Genomic DNA, 23368 nt, shown 5'->3' on the forward strand with positions numbered 1-23368 from the left:
CGGGGTGTCGCCACGGGTCCCCCCACAGCAGTTCCGGTCACACCCAGTGGACAAGCCACACACACACACACACACACACACACACACACACACACACACACACACACACACACACACACACACTTCCACTCCTCACGAAAGGTGCTTCTGAAGTTGCTTGTTCTCTGTCATCATTTGCTCAAACTTTAAAAATCATGTTCCTCTTTTGTTGTTGCCTCTTTGTTAATTCATGTTCCTGCTTCACGTTACTGTCTAGATAGAGCTGCTCAGGCTGGTTAATCTAAGAAATCATCTGACTGCCAAGATAGGGCTGCTCAGGCTGGTTAATCTAAGAAATCATTTTACTGTCTAGATAGAGCTGCTCGGGCTGGTTTAATCCAAAAACAGTTGGAAAGTATTTGGATCAGTGTGATAACTGCAAATAATATATGTAGCACAACAAGGATATTGTATGTTATCCCCTTCCCCCATTTAAAAGACTTCAAGCTCCTTTTAAAAGACTGTTGTAAAAGTCAAACTGTTCTGACATTGAGGATAAGATTAGTCATAAACTGATCTGAATAACAGAAGATGTTATTCTGGTGGATGTTGCTGTATATAATCTGAGGAAATAACAGGTGGGAGTTATAAACACAGCGGCAATCTTTCTCTCAGTCAATTTACTTGTGTTTGTGTCTTTGCAATCAAAAACAAACCTTGTGTGTGTGTCAAAATCCAGACTCCTTATCTTTAGCTCTGTCTCACAAAACTCCACAACAATTTAAAATGTGATGTGGGGGATGAGATTATTGAATTTAAATTTTGATAAGTATTGGGACAACAGGTATGTGTTTCCTCAGATCAATCACCAGCTCCTTGGTCTTTTATTTTGTACTTTGATATATTCTGCAATTCTATAATGGTGCTTTAGAAAGAAATTAGCCTGACATTTAAAATAAAAAAAGAAAGAAAAGAAAGAAGGAAAGAAAGCTCAGTTGAGCACCATTAAATTGATGCTAACAGGAAGTCAAAGAGCAATTCAATCTTAATAACATACATTTTGGAATTGAGTGTAAGTCAAAAATTAACACATCATTTGTAAAACTGTGTTTTCAATATTTTATTCTGGACAAGAACTATACTTGAATAAAACCTACATTACATTATAGAATCAAGATTCATGATCAGATATTAAGATGTAATTTCAATTATTTATGACATCCATCGATTAAATTCATATATCGTCGGTTCAATACTGTTATGTAGGAACCTTTGTAAGCGGAACTGAAGTTATAGACAATTTTCCGAGGGGACGATGAAACCTTTGTCCGACTCTATTTTGAGCTCGTGTGGAAACTCGCCATGGAACGGAGGAGTGTTCTCCGTTTGAGTTGTGTTGAAACATTTTAAAAGTCTGTTAACTTATTTACAGTGTGATATAATGGCGATCTATTTTCATACATAATATTATGCTCGGTTCTAATGGGATTATTTGATCCTTGTTGTGACAAATAGCGTTTTACTGGGATTATTCTCTTGTTTCGGGGCGGTGTGTGACAGAGAGAGAGTTAATCTGATGATTGTGTTGTGATATAAAGAGTTTTAATGGGATTATTTTCTATGTTTGGGCTGTATTGTGATATATAGAAATGTGTTTACTTTCCTACAATATGATGCATTGACAATCTCTTTACATACTTCATAATATAATCGAAATTTCCTATAGAAATGTATGAAAATAGCTGAAATGTGGCCTCCTTGATGTGCTGTTTTACTGAAAGTTTATAGTGGAAAAAATACCATGATGTTAGGTCTTGTCAATCCCAAAAAATTGTCCTTCAGTATTAAATTATTTAGACTATTTACACAACCACACAGATTGAAATATACCTCACAAGCCGGTCAATCTGAGGAGCACATCAGGAGGTTTATCTCAGAGAACACAGATATTGTCGGGGGGGGTCTGACCCCTGAGATCCAGCTGAGGTTACTCACACCAGCCTGCAGGTTCTGGAGAGAGAAGCCTGACCTCTGGCCTTTCCAGGACCCGTACTGGGCCATATACTGGCCCGGAGGACAGGCACTGTCCAGGTGAGAAAACAAGTGACATCACTTGATTGTAACCAAGAATTTCTAACGCCTTGTCCTTTATGAAGGTATCTCCTGGATCACCCCGAAGTGTGTCGGGGTAAATCCATCCTGGATCTGGGGAGCGGCTGTGGAGCTTCAGCCATCGCAGCTAAACTCAGTGGAGGCTCTCATGTGGTGGCCAATGACATCGACCCTGGTTTGTGTCCAGGTTTAATACATCTCATGAAGTCAGAATACAATGGGAAAGTTATTTTCCCGATATTCATTTCAAACTGTGAAACCTCCTCCTTATGATTTGCATTCATTGCACATGAACTGAAATATGTCAATCATTTTCTATTTAATTTTAACTTACAAGTCATGGAAGGCAGGATGGAATGCAAATGTATTTCTATAGCACCATTCAGACACAAGGTAGTTCACAAGGAAATTAAAGACATTCATTAAAATTATATATATATATATATATATATATATATATTCTTTATTTGCCTGGATGATACAGAGCATGATCGTACTAAATCTATCTTTCTCTGTTGCAGTTGCTGCAGTTGCAGCTCACATGAACTGCGAGCTGAATGGCCTGGAGCCCATAGCTTTTGTAACTGACAACCTAATCGGTTCCGAGCCCGAGAGTTTTGACCTCATCCTCCTGGGTGACATGTTTTACGATGAGTTCCTGGCCACCAGCCTTCACAGCTGGTTGGATCGTTGTGTTGAGATCCGCGGCACCAAAGTCCTTATCGGAGATCCCGGTCGAGCCCACTTCGAGGGTCACGCCATCCGAAGACTCTTGCATCAGCAGGCCCACTTTGAGCTTCCCGAGTCTGTCAGAGAAGAGAACTACGGCCTCACCTGCAGCAGCGTTTGGTCCTATCGTTCTGAACCTGTTTTCTTGATCAAATCTACTTAGCCACTCGAATGTGACTTTCTAAAGTGTGGATTGGAGCCTCTTGCTTTGGCCCATGTGCCTTATGCCTGACACCCCTGGTTTAAGGTGTTAATTCATATAAAAGTTCACAAATGTCTGAGCTTTCTTTTTGTTTGTTTGCTTGTTTGTTTTGTTTACCTTCAGTTTCATTTGTGTAACATGCAATCATAACTTTCATTGAAGATTAAACCCACACAAAAGTTACAATTGTATTCTCTCAGGCCACGTTTCCATGTTCACAAGTATTTGAAAAAACGATGATATTTCTCTGCGCATTTACACAAAAACGCAGCTACCACTCGGGGGGTCGTTTTTTACAACTTCCCAAATTATTTTATGACGGCTTTGATGTAGGATTTTCAAAGGGTTTTATTGTTTTACGGGGACTTTGAAGAATTTAACGGGTTTTCTTATTGTTTGATGTGGAATTTTAAAAGGTGTCTGCTTATTTTACAACTTAAATCAGATCTTTGAAGCCAAATGGTTTTTTTTTATTGTTTAATGTGAGAGGAGGAGGAGGGAGGAGGAAGAGGGGGAGAGGAGGGAGGAAGAGGTCTGAGGTTAGGTAGGGAGCAGTTCACGAATTTTGGCCAAACCTTGGCCCGACTCCTCCGGGCTGGCCGCACTCGGCTGGCTCGTTGGGCTGCTGCCTGGTGCTCCTGCTTCGCTCCCTCAGGTGGGCGGGGGGGTTGCCAATGTAGACCTAACACTTAGTAACCCCACCCTCCCTGGTCCAGAGTAAATAATGATACTGAAGTATATTTTCTATATGAAGTTTCTGATATCTTATTTTCCTATTCCTCACCCTGGAGCTTGGTGTTGAGAAGCCTAAGCTAAAGTTAATGTTTCATCTTGTTATGATGCGATAGGCAGTGAGGGGCTCCTGAGCAAAGACCGATGTTCTGTTCTTATCTTATCGGTTGTTTTGCACCTAATATATAAATCGCGTGTTCGCCATTTATGACCAGCCAGAACTTCTGCACTGGGAGAGAAGCATATTTGAAGGCCGCTCCTCATGCCACCAGTCTGTGATTTCTGATGCTATTCAATATTAAACATATTTATCAAAGCAAAAAAGTGTCGTCGAAGCAGTTCTTTTTCACGCTCTTCATCATCAGCTGATTTACGTCAATACAATGTGACCATTCACCTTCAGGGAGGGCTGGCGATGGTCACTAAAATGCAAAAAAAAAAAAAAAAAAAAACACCTATGATGATCACTGATACTCTGAGAACTTGGCGAGATGGAAATGTGAAACTGAGGTGTTAAGAAAAGTCATCTGAAAACAGTACAAGTACAAATACATGAATTTTGAACATCTGCTCCACATTGATGAACATCCTATTTAGAATAAAGAGAAAATCCACATATGGCAGAACAAAATGAGACTTTTCGTGAGAATACTCGTGATCCTACAAGTGTATTCTTGTTTCATTTGTGATATCAATCTTTAATTTGCTGAATTGACTGCCCCCCCCCCCCCCCCCCCCCCCAAACAAACTTCCCCATGCTTGTCTATTCCCCCCCACCCTTTCTATGGCTGCTAATGTAACATATGAAAGGGTACAGAAAAGTAGAAAGGAAAACAAAGATTACTGATGCTTTTGCTGATACACATACATTTAAACAGTTTTGAAGTAAATAAACAGTAAAAAAAAATTTATAAAAAAAACATGATTAAAAAAAGGTCCTTGAGAAATTAATGTAATGTTTCTCAACAAATGTAATTGGCGGGGGAGGGGAAAACCCCTCTGTGCCAGTCAAAGAGATTGATTTCCATGTTCACAGGGGGGTCTGCTAAAAGTAATTCTTTAATTAGTTTACCTTTCAAAAGGTGAAAAGTGCTTGTATGGTAATCAGACTTTAACAAAAGTTATGTCACGGTAGAGTAATTGCAGTGTTAATGGGAATAATGAAAGGGCAGTGTTATTCTGTTTTTTCCCCCTTTGTATTGCAACAGAGACCTATTTCAAAGATAAGGTCTTTGAGCTGGAGGTTACAGCTCCCAGTAGTGTTCCACTAATAACATTTTCATGGACAAATGTCGGTCGACGGAAATAAATATCAATGACAGGCTTGATTGCAACCCAGTATTTCCCACTGCAGTGCTGTGTATATTTTGGTGTCTTAGCAGTATTGTACTAAACAAAAATGTTCACAGTTAAATTTAATAAAGAAAAGTAAAATACTTCCACAAATATATGGGTGTCTTTTGGTGCGGTTTGCCATCACTTCATTTACAGACGCTTTGGTGCTTTCAATTCGCACCACAAGTCCTTTTGTTGGCAGTCTAACTAAAGAAAGACACATGAGTCAGGTTTCTTAAAGATTGACCATCAAATTATATTGAAGTGCGATAAGCAAGCAATATTCTCAATTTACAGAATTCTGGGTCTTGGTTCCTACTCTAAACCGAGCGACGTGAACTGCGAGCAGTTCACGGGAAGAAAGACGTGTCTGCCTAGGCGACATTTGCATTTATGCATTTCCTCTGCTCGCAGGCAGAGCATTCCAAATGGTGAGTCACGGGGTCTCCGCAGGTTTAGCTGAGGTTTGCAGGATGTCACGAAGCCAGCCTGGGGTCAAGGGGTACTTGAGCGAGGTCATCAAAAGGGACCAGCTGTGACGGGTTTCCACCGATTGTAGTCTAGGTTTTCGTTCCCCCAACTTAAGATGTTGTGTCTCAGGCTTTGTCTCCTACAAACACTTGAGATAACCACATGTTACAGGTCACGTCCTGCAACCATAAAATAGAGGTGTTTTTCATTAGTGCAGACCTCAGCAAATTGTTAGTCAAGCGGTCAGCAAATTCCTCAGTGCACGTTAGTATCTTTCACACAGCTTTTAAGAATAGAATCTCTTAACAACGCCGTTGTCCAAGATATTTGCATGTTCACAATTATTCGCCACACTCTAATTCCATGGTGATGAAGTCATTATGAGATTGGTCATTTCAAACAATTTGTTTTCTGTGAAGCAGTAGTGTTGTTAGAAACATCCCAACCTTAATGGATTGAGTTCAATATAAGTGTTTCTCCGACAGTACACTCATCAACATGCTTTACACCTTGTATGAATTCATTCAGCTTTGCCTCCATTACTGCCCCCATCTGAATGAGCTTAGCGGGCCCAGCGTGGGTCCTTTCAGCCCCGCATAGCCCAGCCTTACCATTTCAAAAAATGTTTTACCACCTCGCAGCTCTAAGAAATGTCATGCCATTCTCTCCGGTGTGGACACACCAGTCCTGGTGGTGGTCAAAGAACCCCGGCCCTCACAACCAACAGGAGGCCCAGCGTTCTGAGAAATGGGAAGACATGAGCTACCGATACATCTTGTCGGGGTTTTTGTTTTTCACCATGTTTCTGAAAATAAAAGAGAGTGAAAGAGACACAGCGATTAGTTGGAAGAGATATAACAGGTTTTAGGGAATTCTTGTGATGAATAAATGCAGCAATGTTATATGAAACACGCATTTCTTCTTAGATTCATTATAATCTCATATAAATCCAAAATATGATACTTTTTGTTAAGGTGTCGCTCAACCATGCAGCGTTTCTATGTTCTCCTTGTGCATGCATTAGTTTTCTGTTGATCAAAGAGCTCCTGGTTTCTTCACTCAACCCCAAAACATGCACGTTAGGTTAAAAGGTGTCCGTGCCTTACCTGCAAGTATGTGTCTGTGTAATTGCTGTTGAGAGTACCCATGGATGGATGGATGGATGGATGGATGGATGGATGGATGAATGTTTCCAGTGTTGAGGGAGATGCTATGTTTTTGTACTGAGCAGATGTTGAAAGTTTTTGTACAAAACTTTACTCTGGAGACTCTGATCATAACACAGTTTCTTATTTGCAGCACCTGATTCCTAAAAACCTGAAATTGACACTATCAATTCAAGGAAAATACTCGTCCTCACACTGGAGACCGTTTTTCCTCGTAAATATGAAACTTTAACGCCGCAGCGGATCCTAAACCTCGCACAGGCTTTGTCCGTCACACACACACTCCTGTCAAACTCTTAGAAATGGTCAGAGTAATTTCCCTGGAAGTATTCGCTGCAGTATTTTTTTACCCCTTTTTTGAGTTTCTCGTCATCTGTGACATGCACTTCTTGGCAACTTGTCACACTGTTTGGACGCTGGTGTGTTTTTGTTTCAAGTCAAATAAATATATTAGTGATCACTCTTTAAAGGAATGGCTGTTAGTGTTCAAAAATAATCTCCTTTTCTAATCTCATCTGAAGTTGAGCTCAGCTCATTCTAAACTGTGCTTAATAAAGAGGTATTTAGAGTAGCTGAGCGACAATTCTTGTTAAAAAATTCTTTCCCGGCGTCAGTTTGTAGTTTTTCAGCTTTTTGACTGTCACGAAAGACGGACTCAAAAGACGGCACGACCTCACTACCGGTCTTCTTCTTCAAAGTCATTCATAGGCCCTTTTTTAAAAACACAGATAGTTATAACCGTCATTATGTTCGGCCAACGCCCGCATATCGCAAAGATCTGCCCGAAGTTGTCTGAGAGGTTTGATAACAAAAACCCTATTCCTGGCCAAATGTATCCTGGCAGGCTTATGCAGAGTATAGCTGACTTGAGAGGATAAGAATTCTTTCACATCTTCTATCTTGACTTTCCTACCGTCTCGTTTTTTTAATATGCTTTTTTCATGACCCGTTTTTCAGCCATCTGACCTCTCGTAGTTTCAAAAGTTTAACTGATCGAACGGGTGATGCAAAGGCACTTTATTGAAAAACAGTTATGGAATATATGTACGTATAAAGTTTTAGTTTTCTTAATTAAAGATTCGTGAACTGCTCCTCACCTAATCGCAGACCTCTTCCTCCTCTCCTCCCGCCAACCCTCATCAAACAATAAGAAAATTCATTAAATTCTTCAAAGTCCCTATAAAACAATCAAACCCTTTGATAATCCAACATCAAAGCCGTCATACATTGATTTGGGAAGTTGGAATAAAACGACGCCCCCCCGAGTCAGAAATCACTTAGTTAAACACATAACACATAGTTATCGCTCAACTGTTATCCAGATAAGATAGTATTTCAATGTATTTTGTCTGACGCAATATTGAACTCAGACTATCGAATACAGTTGAGACCATTTATTCCACAAGAGTGGAAGGTGTTGGAGAATTAGATGTGATTTCATATTCATGTGCTTATTGGGCTGTGTTACTCTAATACTTATCGCATCAGTCACAGTACAGGTGTTGTGGTTTTCCTCTTTGTTCTTGTGAAACTGTCACGTGTCTCATATTTTTCTATGCCTACAGTCGCTTGCGTTGCAGCGTTGGCTGTTTGTGCTTGTAGTGATACAAACAGTTCAGAGTCTGTTACCTTGGTGACGCACACGGAGTGTAATTTAGCTCTTTTTCTGCAACAGATAACTCAAGTTTCCCTCGTCTCAGGGTTAAACATACTAGTTTTCACATAACCTGCTTTGTAGAATACCCTCCTGGTCCCGAAAGCAGACTGACAACACCGCAAAACTCCTCCTTTCTCCTGAGTTCTTAGGAATGCACATTAACAAGACCAGTGTCATGCTAGATAAACCACATACGGACTCTGCCTGGCACACGCTGTTCCTGCTTGACGACAATAACACACAAACACACTATATGGCGGAGTACAGGTGGAAAGATTGTTGGGTTATTCAATCCAAATCATTCTATACGTTAAACACTTTCTATTGGTACATTAATTTATGTTGTAATCAGGATTACATTATATATTTGAAAGGGGCATTTTATACCAGTTTTATTTACGGTTGGCTTTAGTCCTATGAATTCCAATCTGTCAGGACCTTCAAACTCAAAGTTCACTCCATAACCAAATAGTTTTTTTACTCTGTACATATTTTATTTATTCACCATCCAGCTTTAACTTGCATATATTGACATTTATTTACATATTGATTCTATTTACTGTAAACTACTGTGTGGAGCAACATTGGTGAGACTGTCCCCCTGATGGTAAAGTATTTCTAGTCTACATCTTCAGATGAGGCAGACTAGTCTAATTATATCAAGCAGAAGAAAATCTGAAATCACAGGTGTTACAGTTTGACTGTTTTTTACTTTGGAGGAGAACTCAGGATTTTATGGTTTGATATTGTAACAACGTCCTCTATAAACTCTTGTAGCCTCTTTTTATGGCAAGTCTTGTCAGTATCGGTTGATAGTAATGCAATTATACAAGTGTCCAGGATGTAAACAGTTTATTCCCACAGTGACAAAACGAACAGTTGCAAAATCCAATATAGAATTTAGGTTTACACTTTACTACTTAAACGCAGAGAAGTTATTCCACCATATCAATAGCGCAATAATAAAAAAATTAAAAAAACATTCAAAAGGTCCAAATACAAAAAAAATAATACACTGAAAAAAACTCAAATTCAACAAAAAATACTTGTCGAAAAATACGTAGAAAAGTAGTGAATATCAAAATATATTTTTGTATCAAAGTGTTTCATGAGCTTATTCTGCCTGAATGAGATGAGTTAAAAACGGTAAACTGATTTCACTTATGTTGCATTTTGTTTTGTTTTTTTGACCGCTTGAGCAGTCCTCAAAGCATCTCATCGCATTCACACACACGTTCACACATTAATGAAGGCAGCTGCCACGCAAGGTGCTCAGTCAATCTAATTGGGAGCGGTCAGGGGTTCAGTGTGTTGCTCAAGGGCAGTCCAACATGTAGAGATGGGGGAATTGAACCTACCCGGGAGAGAGACGACCATTTCTACCATCCGAGCCGCTGTCGCCAACTGTCAGAAATAATACGGCCCCAGTTCACTGATATGAAAAAGGAAAAACGCCATTTTGGTCAAATGTACCATTTCAAAAGAATCATTTCCCTGAGAAAAGAAAACTTGGCATCAAAAATCGAGCTGCCGTGTTCATCGCCTGCAAACGGCAGAGGTTCTTTTTGTATGTTTCTTCTGAAACTCGTGAAAGATGTTGGACTTCTTGGGGAAAGGAGTCGGCAGAGCGAGCTTTGCAGGATTCATATTCCAGGTGACTAAAAGAAAAAATGTGAAAATCAGAATTAGAAAATGTATTCTGCAGCAATGAGCCACAATGAAATGAAGAGGAATTTGAGAGTTTATTCCCATTTGTCACCTTTTGCTTTGTTGACGGCTTCATTGTGGCTCTGGTGTTTCCTTTCAACGGGTTCAGGCTTCTTCACAGAGAGCTCGCATCCAGCTGAGAATGGAAACCAAAAAGGTGAGAACAAAAACCAGAATTACTTCTTTAAACATCGGAACGTTTTATACAAAATGACATGTCATGTCTCATGATTTAAAACGGCCTTAAAGAACATCATTGGGTTAAAATTTCAATGAGCGCCCTGTAGCAGGTTATCATTTTTCCGGAAATAACCATTACAATTAATTTAATCCTTTATAGAGAACTAACTGGAATATTTTTGAGAATGTTAATCCATAAAAATGTGTTAATGAATATTTCTAAAACTTTTTTCTTCTGGAAAGAAAAAAAAAAAGACGAATGTTGATAAAATGTAATGAAAATCTGTTGGAAACTATATAACCAACCAAAAAATCATTGCCGTTCACAAATTATGGTTTTATAAAATCTCTAAATATTTAACAAAAAAAATCTCACTGGATGTCTTCAAAAAATCTTTCAGAGCCTTGTTGTCTCACGATAATCACCACATGGCTCTAGTGCCCTGCAAAAGAAGCAAGAAAAACCTAAAAGTGGCTGCATATGGTCATTTTCCCCATCAGGGGTTAAGCCAGTGTTTTAGTACGAGTGCTCTTCTGCCATGACTTCCTGTTGACTGTGCAAACTTTCCCCTGTAACAAATTTGCAGACAGGAATTCTTTAGGAAGTGGGTCTAAAGCCCAATTTACACAATATTTCAAGTGAAAACTGAATTTTTTTCATTTTCGTTTCAGAGAAAGTTTAGCATTTACACGGCAACGTTTTGAAAGCGTTGTCCGTTTACTCAGAAATGGCAGAAAAGCTGAAAACGATGCAGTTAGCATGCCAGGCCACAAGTTGGCGCCCAACACAGGGGGGCTAAACATAGGTTGGTAAACAAAAGAGACGGGCGAAGAAAAATATGTTAACCACTAAACCAAGCGGATGTGCAACCATTGCAACCATATACTGGAATATGTGGAATATGGAAAATGCACTGAAGTGTAAATACATGCTAAAACATGCAACTGGAAGGAGGGGAGGCACTCTTCGGGTCATAAAGAAGAAAAGTCCAAAAGTCAAGACACAGGTGGGAATTGAAAATGTCACCTATTAGAAGAAAAGAATAATCCATCAGAGGTGAATTGTCGCTCGGAGGAGGCTGGGGAGACTAAAGTCGGTCAACTTAGAGGTTTTCACTTGTTGATTCCTGCACTTCTTTTGACTCCACATGTGAATTTCTTAAGACAGCTGTAGCTCCCAATGTGTTGGTATAGGCCCACTTTACCACTCCGAGCACTGTCGTCGTGTAAATGGAACCCAAAACACCACAAAAGTTTGCCGTTTTCACTTAACATGGCTGTGTAAACGGGGGCGAAGGCGGCCTTCAGAGCAAACCATAGATCTCTCGTGGATACAAGACTGACTTGTATTCTTCCATCTATTAATGTGATCCAAAACATGCTCTATACAGTTGCAATCTGGACTCTGAGGGAGGAGGGTACCATTACTTCAACGGTCTTAACACCTAGAAATTGGTTTTATGCTCCTTTGCTGCAGAATGAATGAAAGCCATCGTGTAAGATTCAATGATTTTCAGCCAATGTTTGTCTTGTTTGAGGTCATCTTTTACCTGAATTAGCAGCAGGGGTTTCCTCCATCGTCTCTGGTCGGTCTTTGAAGTTGAAAGTATTGGGCAGCACTGTAAACTTCAAGATGATGTTCTCCTGGATGGCCAAAGGATCCTGGTTTTCATTTTTAGGCTCACTTTTTCCACGACCGTCCGACTCCTTCACCGTGACGGCGTATTTCTTGGGGTTTTTCTTTACAACTTTGCGTCTCTTCAGTTGCCTGTCCCTCTGATCCATGCCCGTCTTTTTGGTTGAAACCGGTCGGTTGCCCGTCTTTAGGCTATTAGCAGATGAAGTTTTTTTCTTTTGAATCTTGACTGGTTGAAGACTTTGCATCCATTTTTCAAGAATCCGTTGCTTGACTGGTTTGTTGGCTCTACAGACATCCTCTTGACCTTTTCTCTTCAAGGGATTGAGAAACACAGACAGAAACGTTGGCGGTTCAACACCAGGGCTCTTGAACTGCGCCGAGCCATACAGCGCAAGCTGTACAGTTTCTTGTATTGAACGCGATGGCCGAGCAGCAGCAGCATCAACAAAAGTCTCATCATGTTTTGAAAACCTCTCGAGGGCATGTTGTGAATCCACATCGGAGAGTTTGCATTTCTTTGGCTTCCGGATTTCAAAGGACTCATTGCTGCTCAGGTCTGATAGGTCACTTAATGGTGCCTGGAAATCCAAATGTGGCTCATTTACTTCAGCAGATTTTACCCGACTCTGTTCACAACCTGCCTGATCGTCACTTTCATGGCTGGTTGGATTGTCCGGACTCTCCAGGGTGGTCATCTGCACAGATGCTGCACACGTTTCCTCGGCTGCTGGTGTGTTAACGTCGGGATCTGGTATTTTGGCGGGAATTTCTTTTTCAACGATGATAAAATCCTCATCCTCGTCACTTAGAATTATTGCAGTCGACTGGTCGTTGGTCAAGTCAATTAATGTGATGTGATGAGTGTTGTTCTCATCTGATGAACCGTCTCCCTCCGTGGCAGCGTGAACTCTCTTGTGCATCGGTTTACTCAGCAGTGATCCTGAAGGCTTTTCCATCGTCTTTGGGTCGGGAGCTTCATCGGTCAACTTTGACTCACTAGAGCCGGTATCTGTATCCTCCTCCATACTCAGCGTCACAAAGCTTGCAGCTTGCTCATAAACATGTTTTGCAACATCGGGAGGCAAAACATCCAGTTTGAAAGAGTAACATGACTCGATGTCACCGTCATTTACTGACTTTGGACTCCAGGCTTCTGCATCCTCAGCCGTCTGAGCAGGACTGAGCTGCGTCTGTGAAAAGACTTGGTTTGACGTCTCACTTCCAGGAGGAGAAGAAGCGCCTGCTGTCATCATACCATTGGTCTCGTCGTCACTCTTATCACTCTCGTCATCACTCTCGTGTTTGTAATACTGACACTTCAAAGACCACGGGAAGCCAAACTCTTTATCAATGTCATCAAGCTGCTCATTGACATTCAGCCACGATGATTTGTAGGGCTGTTCTGTGTAGACGTCATCCTCTTTAAGAAGAAACACATTCGCGGATGCTGGACAAGACGTTTCCTTCTCTTCCCCCTCTTCTTGGTCTTTTGGACTTTCTGTGCTTTCTAGTGTTGGAGAAGGTACAGATTTTTGAGCATCTCCTTTTTCGTTATCCAGTTGCGATTCTTGAACTGAACTTTGAGGTGATGAACGTACATCCAACAAATCTGAATCATCTTTAGATCCACCTTCATTGGTCTTCATTCCGCAGGTTTTTCCCGAAAAGCTAGCCACCTCTTTCCTCAACCACGCAACTATTTTCTCCACAGTTGAGATACAGTCTTTGTCCTTGTCGGGGGACATCCGCTCACTGCAAACCTGGACATTTTCACAGGGTAGTGGTTGCACAACAGCAATGACTTTTGTACCCGGAGCAGTGGCATGGGCAGAGCAGTCACTTGGTTGAACCGGTGAGGTCGTGTCAGTCTGTATAAATGTATCAGAGAAGCACCGGGACGATTGGTTTCCGTTTCTTGGGGGTGAAAGATGTGGGGTCGTCACCCGAGATGAGTCGCTTAAGGACACAGCCGGGTTCTCTTTTGAGATTCTGTTATCAGATGGAGACGCATTTCTGGCTTTAAGTTTTTGGGCACCTGTTGCGTTGTGACTGGAAGTAGTTAGCCAATACCTCAGTGTAGAACCTCCATCTATAGGTGGACTACTCAAGGCTCCTTTTGAAATGTTGCTTTTGAATTGCCCATGTAAATATTGCCTGGAGTTGTCCTGGGAGAGACGCACGTTAGGTGCAGGTTCTTTTTTTGAATCAGACTGAGAGTTTCTGACAGATTGCTGCACACTGTGACCTGAAGCACTGTATGGTGGAGGAGGACCATTAGTGCCAGATCCATTTGCAACCGTCCCACTGAGCATGTGTTGGCCCTTAGTCGCAGAATATGAGCTACTGTCATTAAAATCGTTTACTTTGTGCATGACATATTGTACGGAATTGGTGGCGTTGCTGCCAGCTCCACCATAGTTATATGCTGAGCGGAGTTCAGCGGGGTATTGTTGAGCCTTCTGATGAGCATTGGATGCAGACAAATTTTGTCCATTTGACAAGGACATTGCATTGCCATTGTAAATAATACATTGAGAAGTTGGCAAGTTTGACGCATAAACATTGGGATTGGATACGTGCCGAGCATCGTTTTGTCTGTCACTGCATACAACATGTAAGCTTCTCAGATCAACAAGTTCAGTCATTAATGAGCTGCCACGAGACGTCTGGTTAAATGAAGCCGAGGTAGTTTTTGTTGTCTGGGCCGGCGCCGAGTCCGTGAAGCCTTGGTTGATATTTCCATAATGTCGATGTGCGAGAACTCCGTGAGACGTCGGGAAGCCAGTGTTCTCCCTTTGGCTATTAGGTAATTCTTTTTGGCCGTTGGTCATCAGTGCTTGACGACTGTAGTGCGTCACTTCAGTCAGTTGCTGAGGTGAAACTGCTTGATGGGAGACCACATGTTTGTGCCAGCCAGACATCTGTGGGTGCGAGTATCCTCCATTGTGCAAAGCGACATTGGACCCCTGAGGTTGTTGGAAGCCGGACCTCACAGTGTTGTACCGCCAGCTGTTACTTTCACTCCCGGCTTGCTGATTTCTCCATGTGTTTTGTGTATGATGAGAGATAGCTTGAGAGGCTGCTCCAGCCTGCTGGTATTGCTCGTTCATCGATGGAAATGAATACATTTCAGTCTTCCGTTGTGCCTTGCAGCAGATTGAAGGATCAGACTTTCTGAAAAGAGATAAGCGACAAAAAATGTAAGATGTTTTACATCACAGGTTAGCTTTATGATACACCAAAAAAAAAAACACTTTAAGGTCATTAAGTGAAGATGGATTTGATACTTGCCACATCTTTTTATAATGCCTAGCATTTTTGCCGTCAGGATTGTAAAAAAGCAGAGGCTAGCTTGTAGCTCGCCAAAAATTCAACACCGACACTACGCACTGCCACATCCGCATGTATGGTGTACATGAGTCTTCACCTGCATGCATGTTATCATACTTTTACTTATACAAAGTATTGTGTCTAGACTGCGCTGTTCAGATTTGGAAAACGGGTCAGCAGTCGCCCGTCTTCAGTTTGAAGACTTTTATTACGGAATTACAAAAGTCACAAAATGTTTTCTCTGCTGAGAATAAGCCTCTGCAGCCTCGTCTTGTTCTGACACAGGAAACCGTTCTTGAGATACAGGATGTGTCCCTGGAGGGGCAATTTCTACATGCACCACAACTTTTAACCTTATAGTGCATTCTCACATCCGTTGGACTGGTAGAGTAAGCCGATTCGAAACCAGCTCCTCTCACCCCGACTCACGTCATCAGTCTGATTTCTTTGACGCCGTCCAATTAAATATTAAACATTGTTAACCAAGTGAAAAAGCATCTTCGAAGCTGTTTTGTGGAATATTTATACAGGATCGCTTTCAGTAGGCGCACAATCAAAACACAAACACTTCTTGGCTAGAATAAATGCGTATTTTATTCCCCACCAATACAATACACAGCAGTGATAAATCAATCGCTTCCCTCACCCGTGACGCTGATCTGGAGAGCCCACAGATCGGGCATGGGAAATGCTGTGCTGGTCCACGCGAGTGTACGGCTCCGATGGAAGACTCTAACTATTCTTTCCCTTACTCCATCTTTATAGGGACGAGCGGCCGCCCCGCCTGCGCATCACTGGAAACTGGCCAGGTCTCCAAATGCTCAGGAGCGGGACGGCTAATCATCCGTACAAAGAGGATTCCTTTGCCGAAGGTCTCTTGTGCGAACGTGCAAATCTGCACGCACGCATTATTTCCCTTACAGAAGCAAGTTCTTTTTTCACAATCTTTAACGTCAGCTGATTTTCATCACAAGCTTCCAGTATACAAACGCCATCAGAGGCTGGACAGCCAGCCTGAACAGGCTCCATTGAGTTCATTTGTGTAATCAGATATTTTATAATATTCATTATTTAAACATCCTCCTGAATAAGGGATTTCAACACATGGACGGTAGCGGAATTACTGCCACTCATAGCAACTGGTTCATCAACAGATTTGCACCAGTCAAAGGACTTCGATGCTGGCATCAAGAGGATCGTGTCACCAACTCTGGAAAAATTTCAAAAGCTTACTGAGGAGACAGAATGTCAGACATTTACTCATATCTGCCCAGATAAATTTTCCCCTGCATCGTCCTGAGTTGATGATTCCTAATGATGATTTACACACAAAAGTGGCAAGCACAAAGCCATTAGTGAAAACCAGACAGCATAACAAGAGTCATAACTATAAATAGTTAAAGGAAAGTCTCCATAATGTCAGAAAGAAACAGAAATGCAGAGGGATCGGATGATTGCCATCAAAAATTTAAGAATAAAACAAAAGAATAAAACAGCTATTAAGATTATGAACTAGAAACTAAAGAAAAAAAATGAGCAAATTTAACATTACAAAATTAAGGCAAGCGACTTTACAAGTGCTCAAAAAACAATACGCTCCCTGACAAAGAAACATAGTCAAATGAAAAAGTATTATAAGCAGTCGAGGAAGTCATTAAAATTTGAAACGATGACTTTGGAGGATGAGGAAACTAATGAGCGAATTGTGAACCTGGAGAGAAGGCTTGCAGAAAAGGGAGAAGAAATTGTGCAACTGCAAACAAATCAGCTTGTTCCTGAGGAGAAAGTTCAGGAAATGGAAAATGACAAAAACCAGTAAGTCGGAAGGATAATCCTACAACTCAGAAATGCGGATGATGGTTTTTGATGCAGTGGAAAGCCAAGTTCCCAAAAACAACATTCAAAAACTAATTGAGAAATGTTCTATTCGGAATGGTGTGACGCTGCAAGAAATTCCTCAGTGATCGAGTGTGGAAAATAAGGTTGGAGAGCTGGGGGCCAATGCAGAACTTCCAAACTGTCGAGGCAGTTCTTCAAAATGCAAATACCAAATAAGGATTTGACACAACTTCCCAGGAGGGCACGCACATAAACAGTGTCCATTTTACAATGGTCACGGATTGATGATCTGCCTGGGGGGCACAGCTGATGACTACTGCAAGCACATATGTGACACTATAAACAATCTGGCCTCAACCCACTCCTATTTTCATGATGCGGATTACAATGGCACACGACAGAGAATTATTTCCCACATCTCAAAACACACATTACTGTCACGTCCATTTTGGTGGAAAAGTGAAGAGATGTAAACGTGACAATCAAAAAAGTGAAAGGAGTCAAAAGTGGAGTGACAAAAAAGAACAAAGACTAAATCTTCCAAACGAATACAAAACAACTGTGTGTGAGGTTGGCACTGGGGGTTGTGCCAAACAAAACTATAAGTACAATAAAACCAGGCCTTACTATTCCTCACCCATATCAAACAAAACTTACCCAAAAACCTGACTGACTCATCTAAAAACAGTGGATAAATCAAAAGTAAATACAATGGTGGCACCAGCCAAATAGCGTAGTGTATTTAACAAAAAATGAAAAATGTAAAGGATACCCCAAACTTACCAAAAGTCCTCACCTCATACTACAAACCACTCTTGGCCAAATTGACAGGGATCAGAGCTCCACACACACAGCAGACAAGGATCAACGAAAGACGAGCCCCCCCCCCCCTTTTTAAAGAAACACACACAACAGGAGCCACAGGTTCATGGAGTTAAGCTGATCACACCTGAGAGCAGACAGGAGGAGGAGCGAGAGGAAAGCGCAGGAGAGAAAATAAACTCACCCACAAACCAAACTTAACTATATTTATACGCCTGGCATGTAACACGTACTGATAGATGTGCCACAAACCACACAGCAATACGGTTGGTGAATCAAGCCTGGAACAAGGTTGTAAATGAAGAACAAGGAGATAATCACTGACTTCAGGAGATCAGAGGGGGGGGGGGGGGGAACGCTTCCCCCACCAGATTCACAAAGAAGCTGTGAAAAGTGTAGAGTGTGAAGTTCCTTTAAGGCCACGTTTACGCGACAAAAAATTAGAGTGTATCCGCAAAACTTTCTTCACTTCTGGGGGGTCCGTTTACACGGCACCAGTTTGCGGATGCACTGTATCCGCAAAGTTTTTAATCCGGCTCCCAAGGTGGAAAGATTCTTTCACGGCGCAAATCCCTCCTGCGGAGACTGCCGGAGGCAACAGAGCCTGTTACTGCGCATGCATATCTCTCCCCCGCCCTCCTGCTCATTCAGTTGTAAACAAACATGGTGGCCGCGTAGTGGTACGACCCGCTGTACATATTCTAGTTTTATCGTCCAGATCAGTAGTTTAATAGTTGAGACTCACCCTGATAGCATCCGATGTGTCACCAGTCCATGCGGATGTCGGGTGCGCTCCATTTTCTTCACGTTTATAGTGTTTTGTTCTCTGCACACGTCTGTGTGGTTTCATTAAAAAAAAAAATCAAGCAACAGCGCCCTCCAGTGGCCCGGCATACTAACTACATTGTTGTCTCTGTGTCCGCTGCTGCAGTGTAAACGCACTCCTTTTTTTAGCGGATTAGGTGTTGTCACGTGAAACGTTATCGTGTAAACAGGGCCTTAGTCAGTGTTCTCAACCAATTGACAAGGACTGCAAACACCTCAAACCTGGTAAAATAATCTCACAGACTCTTCTTCCTCAGAAAGGTGAGGAAGGCCCAACTCCCCCATGGAACTGATGCGCAACTTCTATGGAACTGCACAGCTGCTGAGGGGAGGGCCCAGCGCCTCCAGGGCATCACCCTGCTGGAGCTCCCTCACCTCGACACACTCTATGCCAGCAGTTTGAGGCCCCGTTTACACAATCCAAGCAAAAATGGATCGTTTTTGCTTGAGAAAATGTTCACATTTAAATGGCAACAATCTGAAAACAATGTCTGTTTACATGGCAACGACAGAAAAACTGAAAATTATGTAGTTAGTATGCCAGGCCACGAGGTGGCTCCGTTGGTTGATTTTGTCATGAAGCCACACATACATGGGTGCAGAGAACAGTACGCTTAAAAACGTTAATCGAGAGTACCCAACATTCATATGGACAGATGACAAATTGGATGCTACCAAAGCTGAATCCGAATATAACTACCGATATAGACCATAAAACTAGAATACGGACTGGGACTAGTCTTCATGTGACCTCACACGTCCAGTCTTCTGCTGATCCTTCGCCATTTTTTGCAGTCAAGCAAATGTAAACAAACACTGAGCCAAAACCAGCTACCGTTGATTTGCGTTGCTATACTTGGCAGGGCCAGGCTGGGTGGAGCGTACAATGGCAAGTAAACAAAGGCTCAAGTACATAGACACTTTACATTTACTAACAGTGTTAAGGCTTCCCCATACTGTAAGATTTGAACAATCTTGAGTCGTCACCGCCTGTCACACTGCACAAGAAAGTAGTAAATCAAGTCATCAGACTGTACGAACACAAACGCTTTCACGATACGCCAGCATTGCTCTGACACAATGCATAATGTAAATGTGCTCTACATGTAACAAAGTGATCCGAGCACAATTTTGTGTTGGCTGAGGGGAGCAAATGCTGGAAATCCACGCATTTCACAGACGCTCATTAAGCTTTATTGTTTGCTGACCCTCATGAAACTTTTGTCTGCCCCCTGTTCAATTGGGACAGCCACTTGTTTGACGCTTTACGCTTCTCTTCAGTGGCTTCCTGTTGAGCCGAGAATAGAATTTCAAGTCCTTCTTTTAACTTATAAAGATCTTAAGGCTGGAGGCTGACACAGTCTCTACTTTTAAGATCAGGTTTAAAGCATTTCTATTTATTTAAGCTTACATTTAAAGGTTGTTCAGGCCACCCTGGACCATTTTCTAGTTAAGTCGCAATAGACAACTGAAAAACCCTACAATTACTCACTATGGGCACGTACAAGAAAAGATGGGGAAAATAATAATAATAATTCTAATTAAGTATTTGTCACCTTAAAGGAGACATATCATGCTTTTAAATCCTTCCTTTTTACATATAAATCATACAGTTGTGGTCTATACAACGCGAAACTGCAATGCTTGGGTCTAAATTCCTCATTATTATAGCTCCACAGGCCCCTTTTCTACCCCTTTTCTGATGTGCTTCTGAGAGCAACTCGTTTTGGGGCGGTCTCTTCAAATGCAAATGAGACACTTCATACCCCGCCTCCTCTCCAGGTTGCAGAGGTGACACTCGGTTCAACGTCACCCTGTTCGGCCATCTTTGTAGTTTGATAGAACAGATACAATTATCTAGCGGCGCAGAAACTTTATATTCACACATTATTTACAAAATGTCAACAACGGAAGATTTGTCCATCCAGCCATACATGTTGGAGCCAGAGTCGGACCCGGCGGAGCGAGATGAAAATGACGATGATGCAGCTGCAGAACAACGTCTTCATATGGATGTAACGCAATGGTGTGTTACTATATTTACACTAACTTCTCCATCCATGCCCACTACTACAATACTGCCTGTATTACAACGACTATTTAACACAGAAGTTACATTCTAATCTAAAACGAGCACACAGCGCTAACATATGAAGACGGTGCAACTGCTAATGCTAACAAAACAATGACAGGGACGTCTTATCATCACACTTTTTAGCGTTATATACAGCTTACCGAAGTGCTCTGTTCGTCGTCTCCATAGATAGAAGGAACTGACCGCTCAATCAGACCAAGTCTTTCGGCAAATCCTTCTTTATACTGGCGGAGGTTGCTGAAGCAGTCGTCCTTAAAGTGATTCGCGCACACAAAAATGACCTTACCCACAGATGTGGGTACATTTCTGTGAAAAATAAAACTCAACCAGGCACTTCGAAAAGGTTCTGATGCTGGGAGACGGTGTAACGAAGCTTGTGGGTTACTACATCCAACAACCGAACATTTCCACTTATCCTCTCGTAACTTCGGTTGGACTACAAAATCGCAGCGAGAAACAAAAATGGCGGATTGCTCGAAACGTCGATGTCCTAATTTGGCAGTTCCGCTGAGAATAGTGTGACGTCATTGTTCAAAACACGTAATAGAGAATAGAAAAATCGAAACCGATCGCAAAATATGACCAAAACAGAATATAAAGATATCAACGGAGCACCTGAAGAGACTACTTTGAACTTTTCTGTACTTCTAAACACTCTAAATATACAACAAAATGCATTTAAGGGCTAAAAAAGTGGATTTAGCATGATATGTCCCCTTTAAGTACCTGTTTCCATATGAAAACTTTGCTTATAATGAATATTTATTCAGGGAAAACCACAGAATTAATGTCAACTCAACACACAGAGACTCTATTTAAATTCAAAGACTATTTTTATCACATCCTTTCAGCTTTGTGTGAAACTGTTTCTCTCCAAGATTAGCAAAATAATAAAAACAAAATAATAAAACATAAATTAAATGATAAACCTCTAACATAAATCAGGGTTTGTTGGAGCGCAGGTCCACCACTTTGAGAATTTGAATATTTCTAAAAAGTTGTAAACACACTTTCGTTATTCCTGCAACTAGAATGCTTAGCAATTACAAAGCATTTCATGCCTTAAATGTTCTGAGAATTTGACAACTTTGTCTTTTAAAAAGTAAAATAAAATAAAAAAGTAAGAAATAAATTTAGTTTACATGCAAGTTGCTGTCAAAGCCATTTCGTGATACTTTTGAATTTACTTTATTTGGTCTTGTTTATTATAATTTTTCACCACTTAGAGGAGTATTGTACCAACTTGTAAAAAGGCGCATGTGCCGATACCAGTATCGGGAGGGGGGGGCGATACCACACTAAAAGCTGGTATCGGCAGGTACGAACTATTTACTCGCCGATACGCAGCGCCACGTATTTTTCTCTCTCCCGACTCGCACTCACTGCTGACCTGACTCTTGATCCATGTATGGTGACGTATTCAGTGCATGCCAAGGAAAGCCTCTATCTATATTATTTATTTAAATTTTAATTTAACTGCGGTTACAGTACTGTTTTACATGTATTTACCGGTACATGGATATTGCACTATTTTTTGGCATTTGTGAGCTAAAACTCTTTTTTTTTTTCAGTTTCACCCATATCAGGTAGGAAATAAAAAGGTTTTACTGTGTTGGTGTTTTTTTCCAGTTTCACAAAGGTTTAAGCAGTGCCAGATGAAGCCATAATAGCAATGATTTATACAACCAAGTGAGTATGCAGTTCTTAAGAATTGGAAGAAAAACAGGCCAAATCTTTTTTAAACACTGCGGTATAGACAAGTATCGGTATCGACCGATACTATGCAACCGGGTATCGGTATCAGGATACAAAATTGGTATCGGAACAACACTAGTTTCAGGCTTTAGGTTAAAGGTAATCACAGGCGAAGACAAAATTCCAGAGGAAATGTTCTTGTGTCTAAAGAGTGTTCCGTCTGACAACTTTATCCAACTTAAAGGCTCACAGAATAAAAGTGGTCCTATATGTTAAGATATTAATTCTTAATGTAACTGTTCCGCTTAAAAACTGTGTGAAAGATACTAACTTGTTCTGAGGAAATTTGCAAGCGCATGACTTACAATCTGCTGAGGTCTGTTGCCATTATTAACTCCCCACTGCCCCTGGTGCATCATTACAACGCGTTGTGCATCTTTCTTTTTTTGTTGTTCTTTTGGTTTGGAGGAGGACCATGGAACTCAGAAAACTCACGCAAGCGCACGAAAAACATGCAAACTGCAAACAGAAATGATCCTATCGTTGTGCATCCTTACAACCCACTCCAGAGTCTTTATGCACCGGTCGATTAAATACTTCTGCAACTTTAAAAGTGATCGCAAACTTACTTTTTTGGTTTCTTTCTTTCTCATAACGGAGTCCAAGCCGCGCTGCAGAGCTTCAGTTTCTTGTTGCGTTCATCCGTCTGCAGAATGTAGAAGATACATAATCCTCTGGAACTCTCCGCGTGCAGCTGTCTCTCGGTTTCACTTCGCTGAGGGAGGAGGAGGAGGAGGAGGAGGAGGACGAAGAGGAGGAGGAGGAGCACAGCCAGCCCTACCCAAATGTCGCC

The 23368-nt window shown here is 41.4% G+C and overlaps 2 protein-coding genes across 4 annotated transcripts; one reads left to right on the top strand and one right to left on the bottom strand.

Moving 5' to 3' along the window:
• The first annotated feature begins 1312 nt into the window (after positions 1 to 1312).
• Positions 1313 to 4072, top strand: etfbkmt (electron transfer flavoprotein subunit beta lysine methyltransferase). The gene is made up of 3 exons (XM_080474596.1): positions 1313 to 2070; positions 2136 to 2266; positions 2613 to 4072. The coding sequence occupies exons 1-3, from the start codon at positions 1781 to 1783 to the stop codon at positions 2981 to 2983; spliced, it is 792 nt and encodes a 263-aa protein (XP_080330722.1). The 5' UTR covers positions 1313 to 1780; the 3' UTR covers positions 2984 to 4072.
• A 5148-nt stretch (positions 4073 to 9220) lies between these two features.
• amn1 (antagonist of mitotic exit network 1 homolog) lies at positions 9221 to 23298 on the bottom strand. 3 transcript variants are annotated; one of them, XR_013935780.1, is made up of 5 exons: positions 22881 to 22904; positions 11821 to 15083; positions 10647 to 10713; positions 10143 to 10226; positions 9221 to 10041 (listed from the first exon to the last, which is right to left on the bottom strand). XR_013935780.1 is itself a non-coding variant. In XM_080474888.1 (4 exons), exons 2-4 carry the CDS (start codon positions 15035 to 15037, stop codon positions 9920 to 9922), a joined length of 3423 nt encoding a protein of 1140 aa, XP_080331014.1. In that variant the 5' UTR covers positions 15038 to 15083; positions 23145 to 23298; the 3' UTR covers positions 9221 to 9919. The 3 variants fall into 3 exon arrangements, 2 of the variants coding, with proteins under 2 accessions (XP_080331014.1, XP_080331013.1); XM_080474888.1 differs by lacking the exons at positions 10647 to 10713; positions 22881 to 22904 and adding an exon at positions 23145 to 23298; XM_080474887.1 differs by lacking the exon at positions 10647 to 10713.
• Positions 23299 to 23368: the final 70 nt, after the last annotated feature.

This window comes from Lipophrys pholis (assembly GCF_963383615.2).
Source record: "Lipophrys pholis genome assembly, chromosome: 11".
NCBI classification, from domain to species: domain Eukaryota; kingdom Metazoa; phylum Chordata; class Actinopteri; order Blenniiformes; family Blenniidae; genus Lipophrys; species Lipophrys pholis.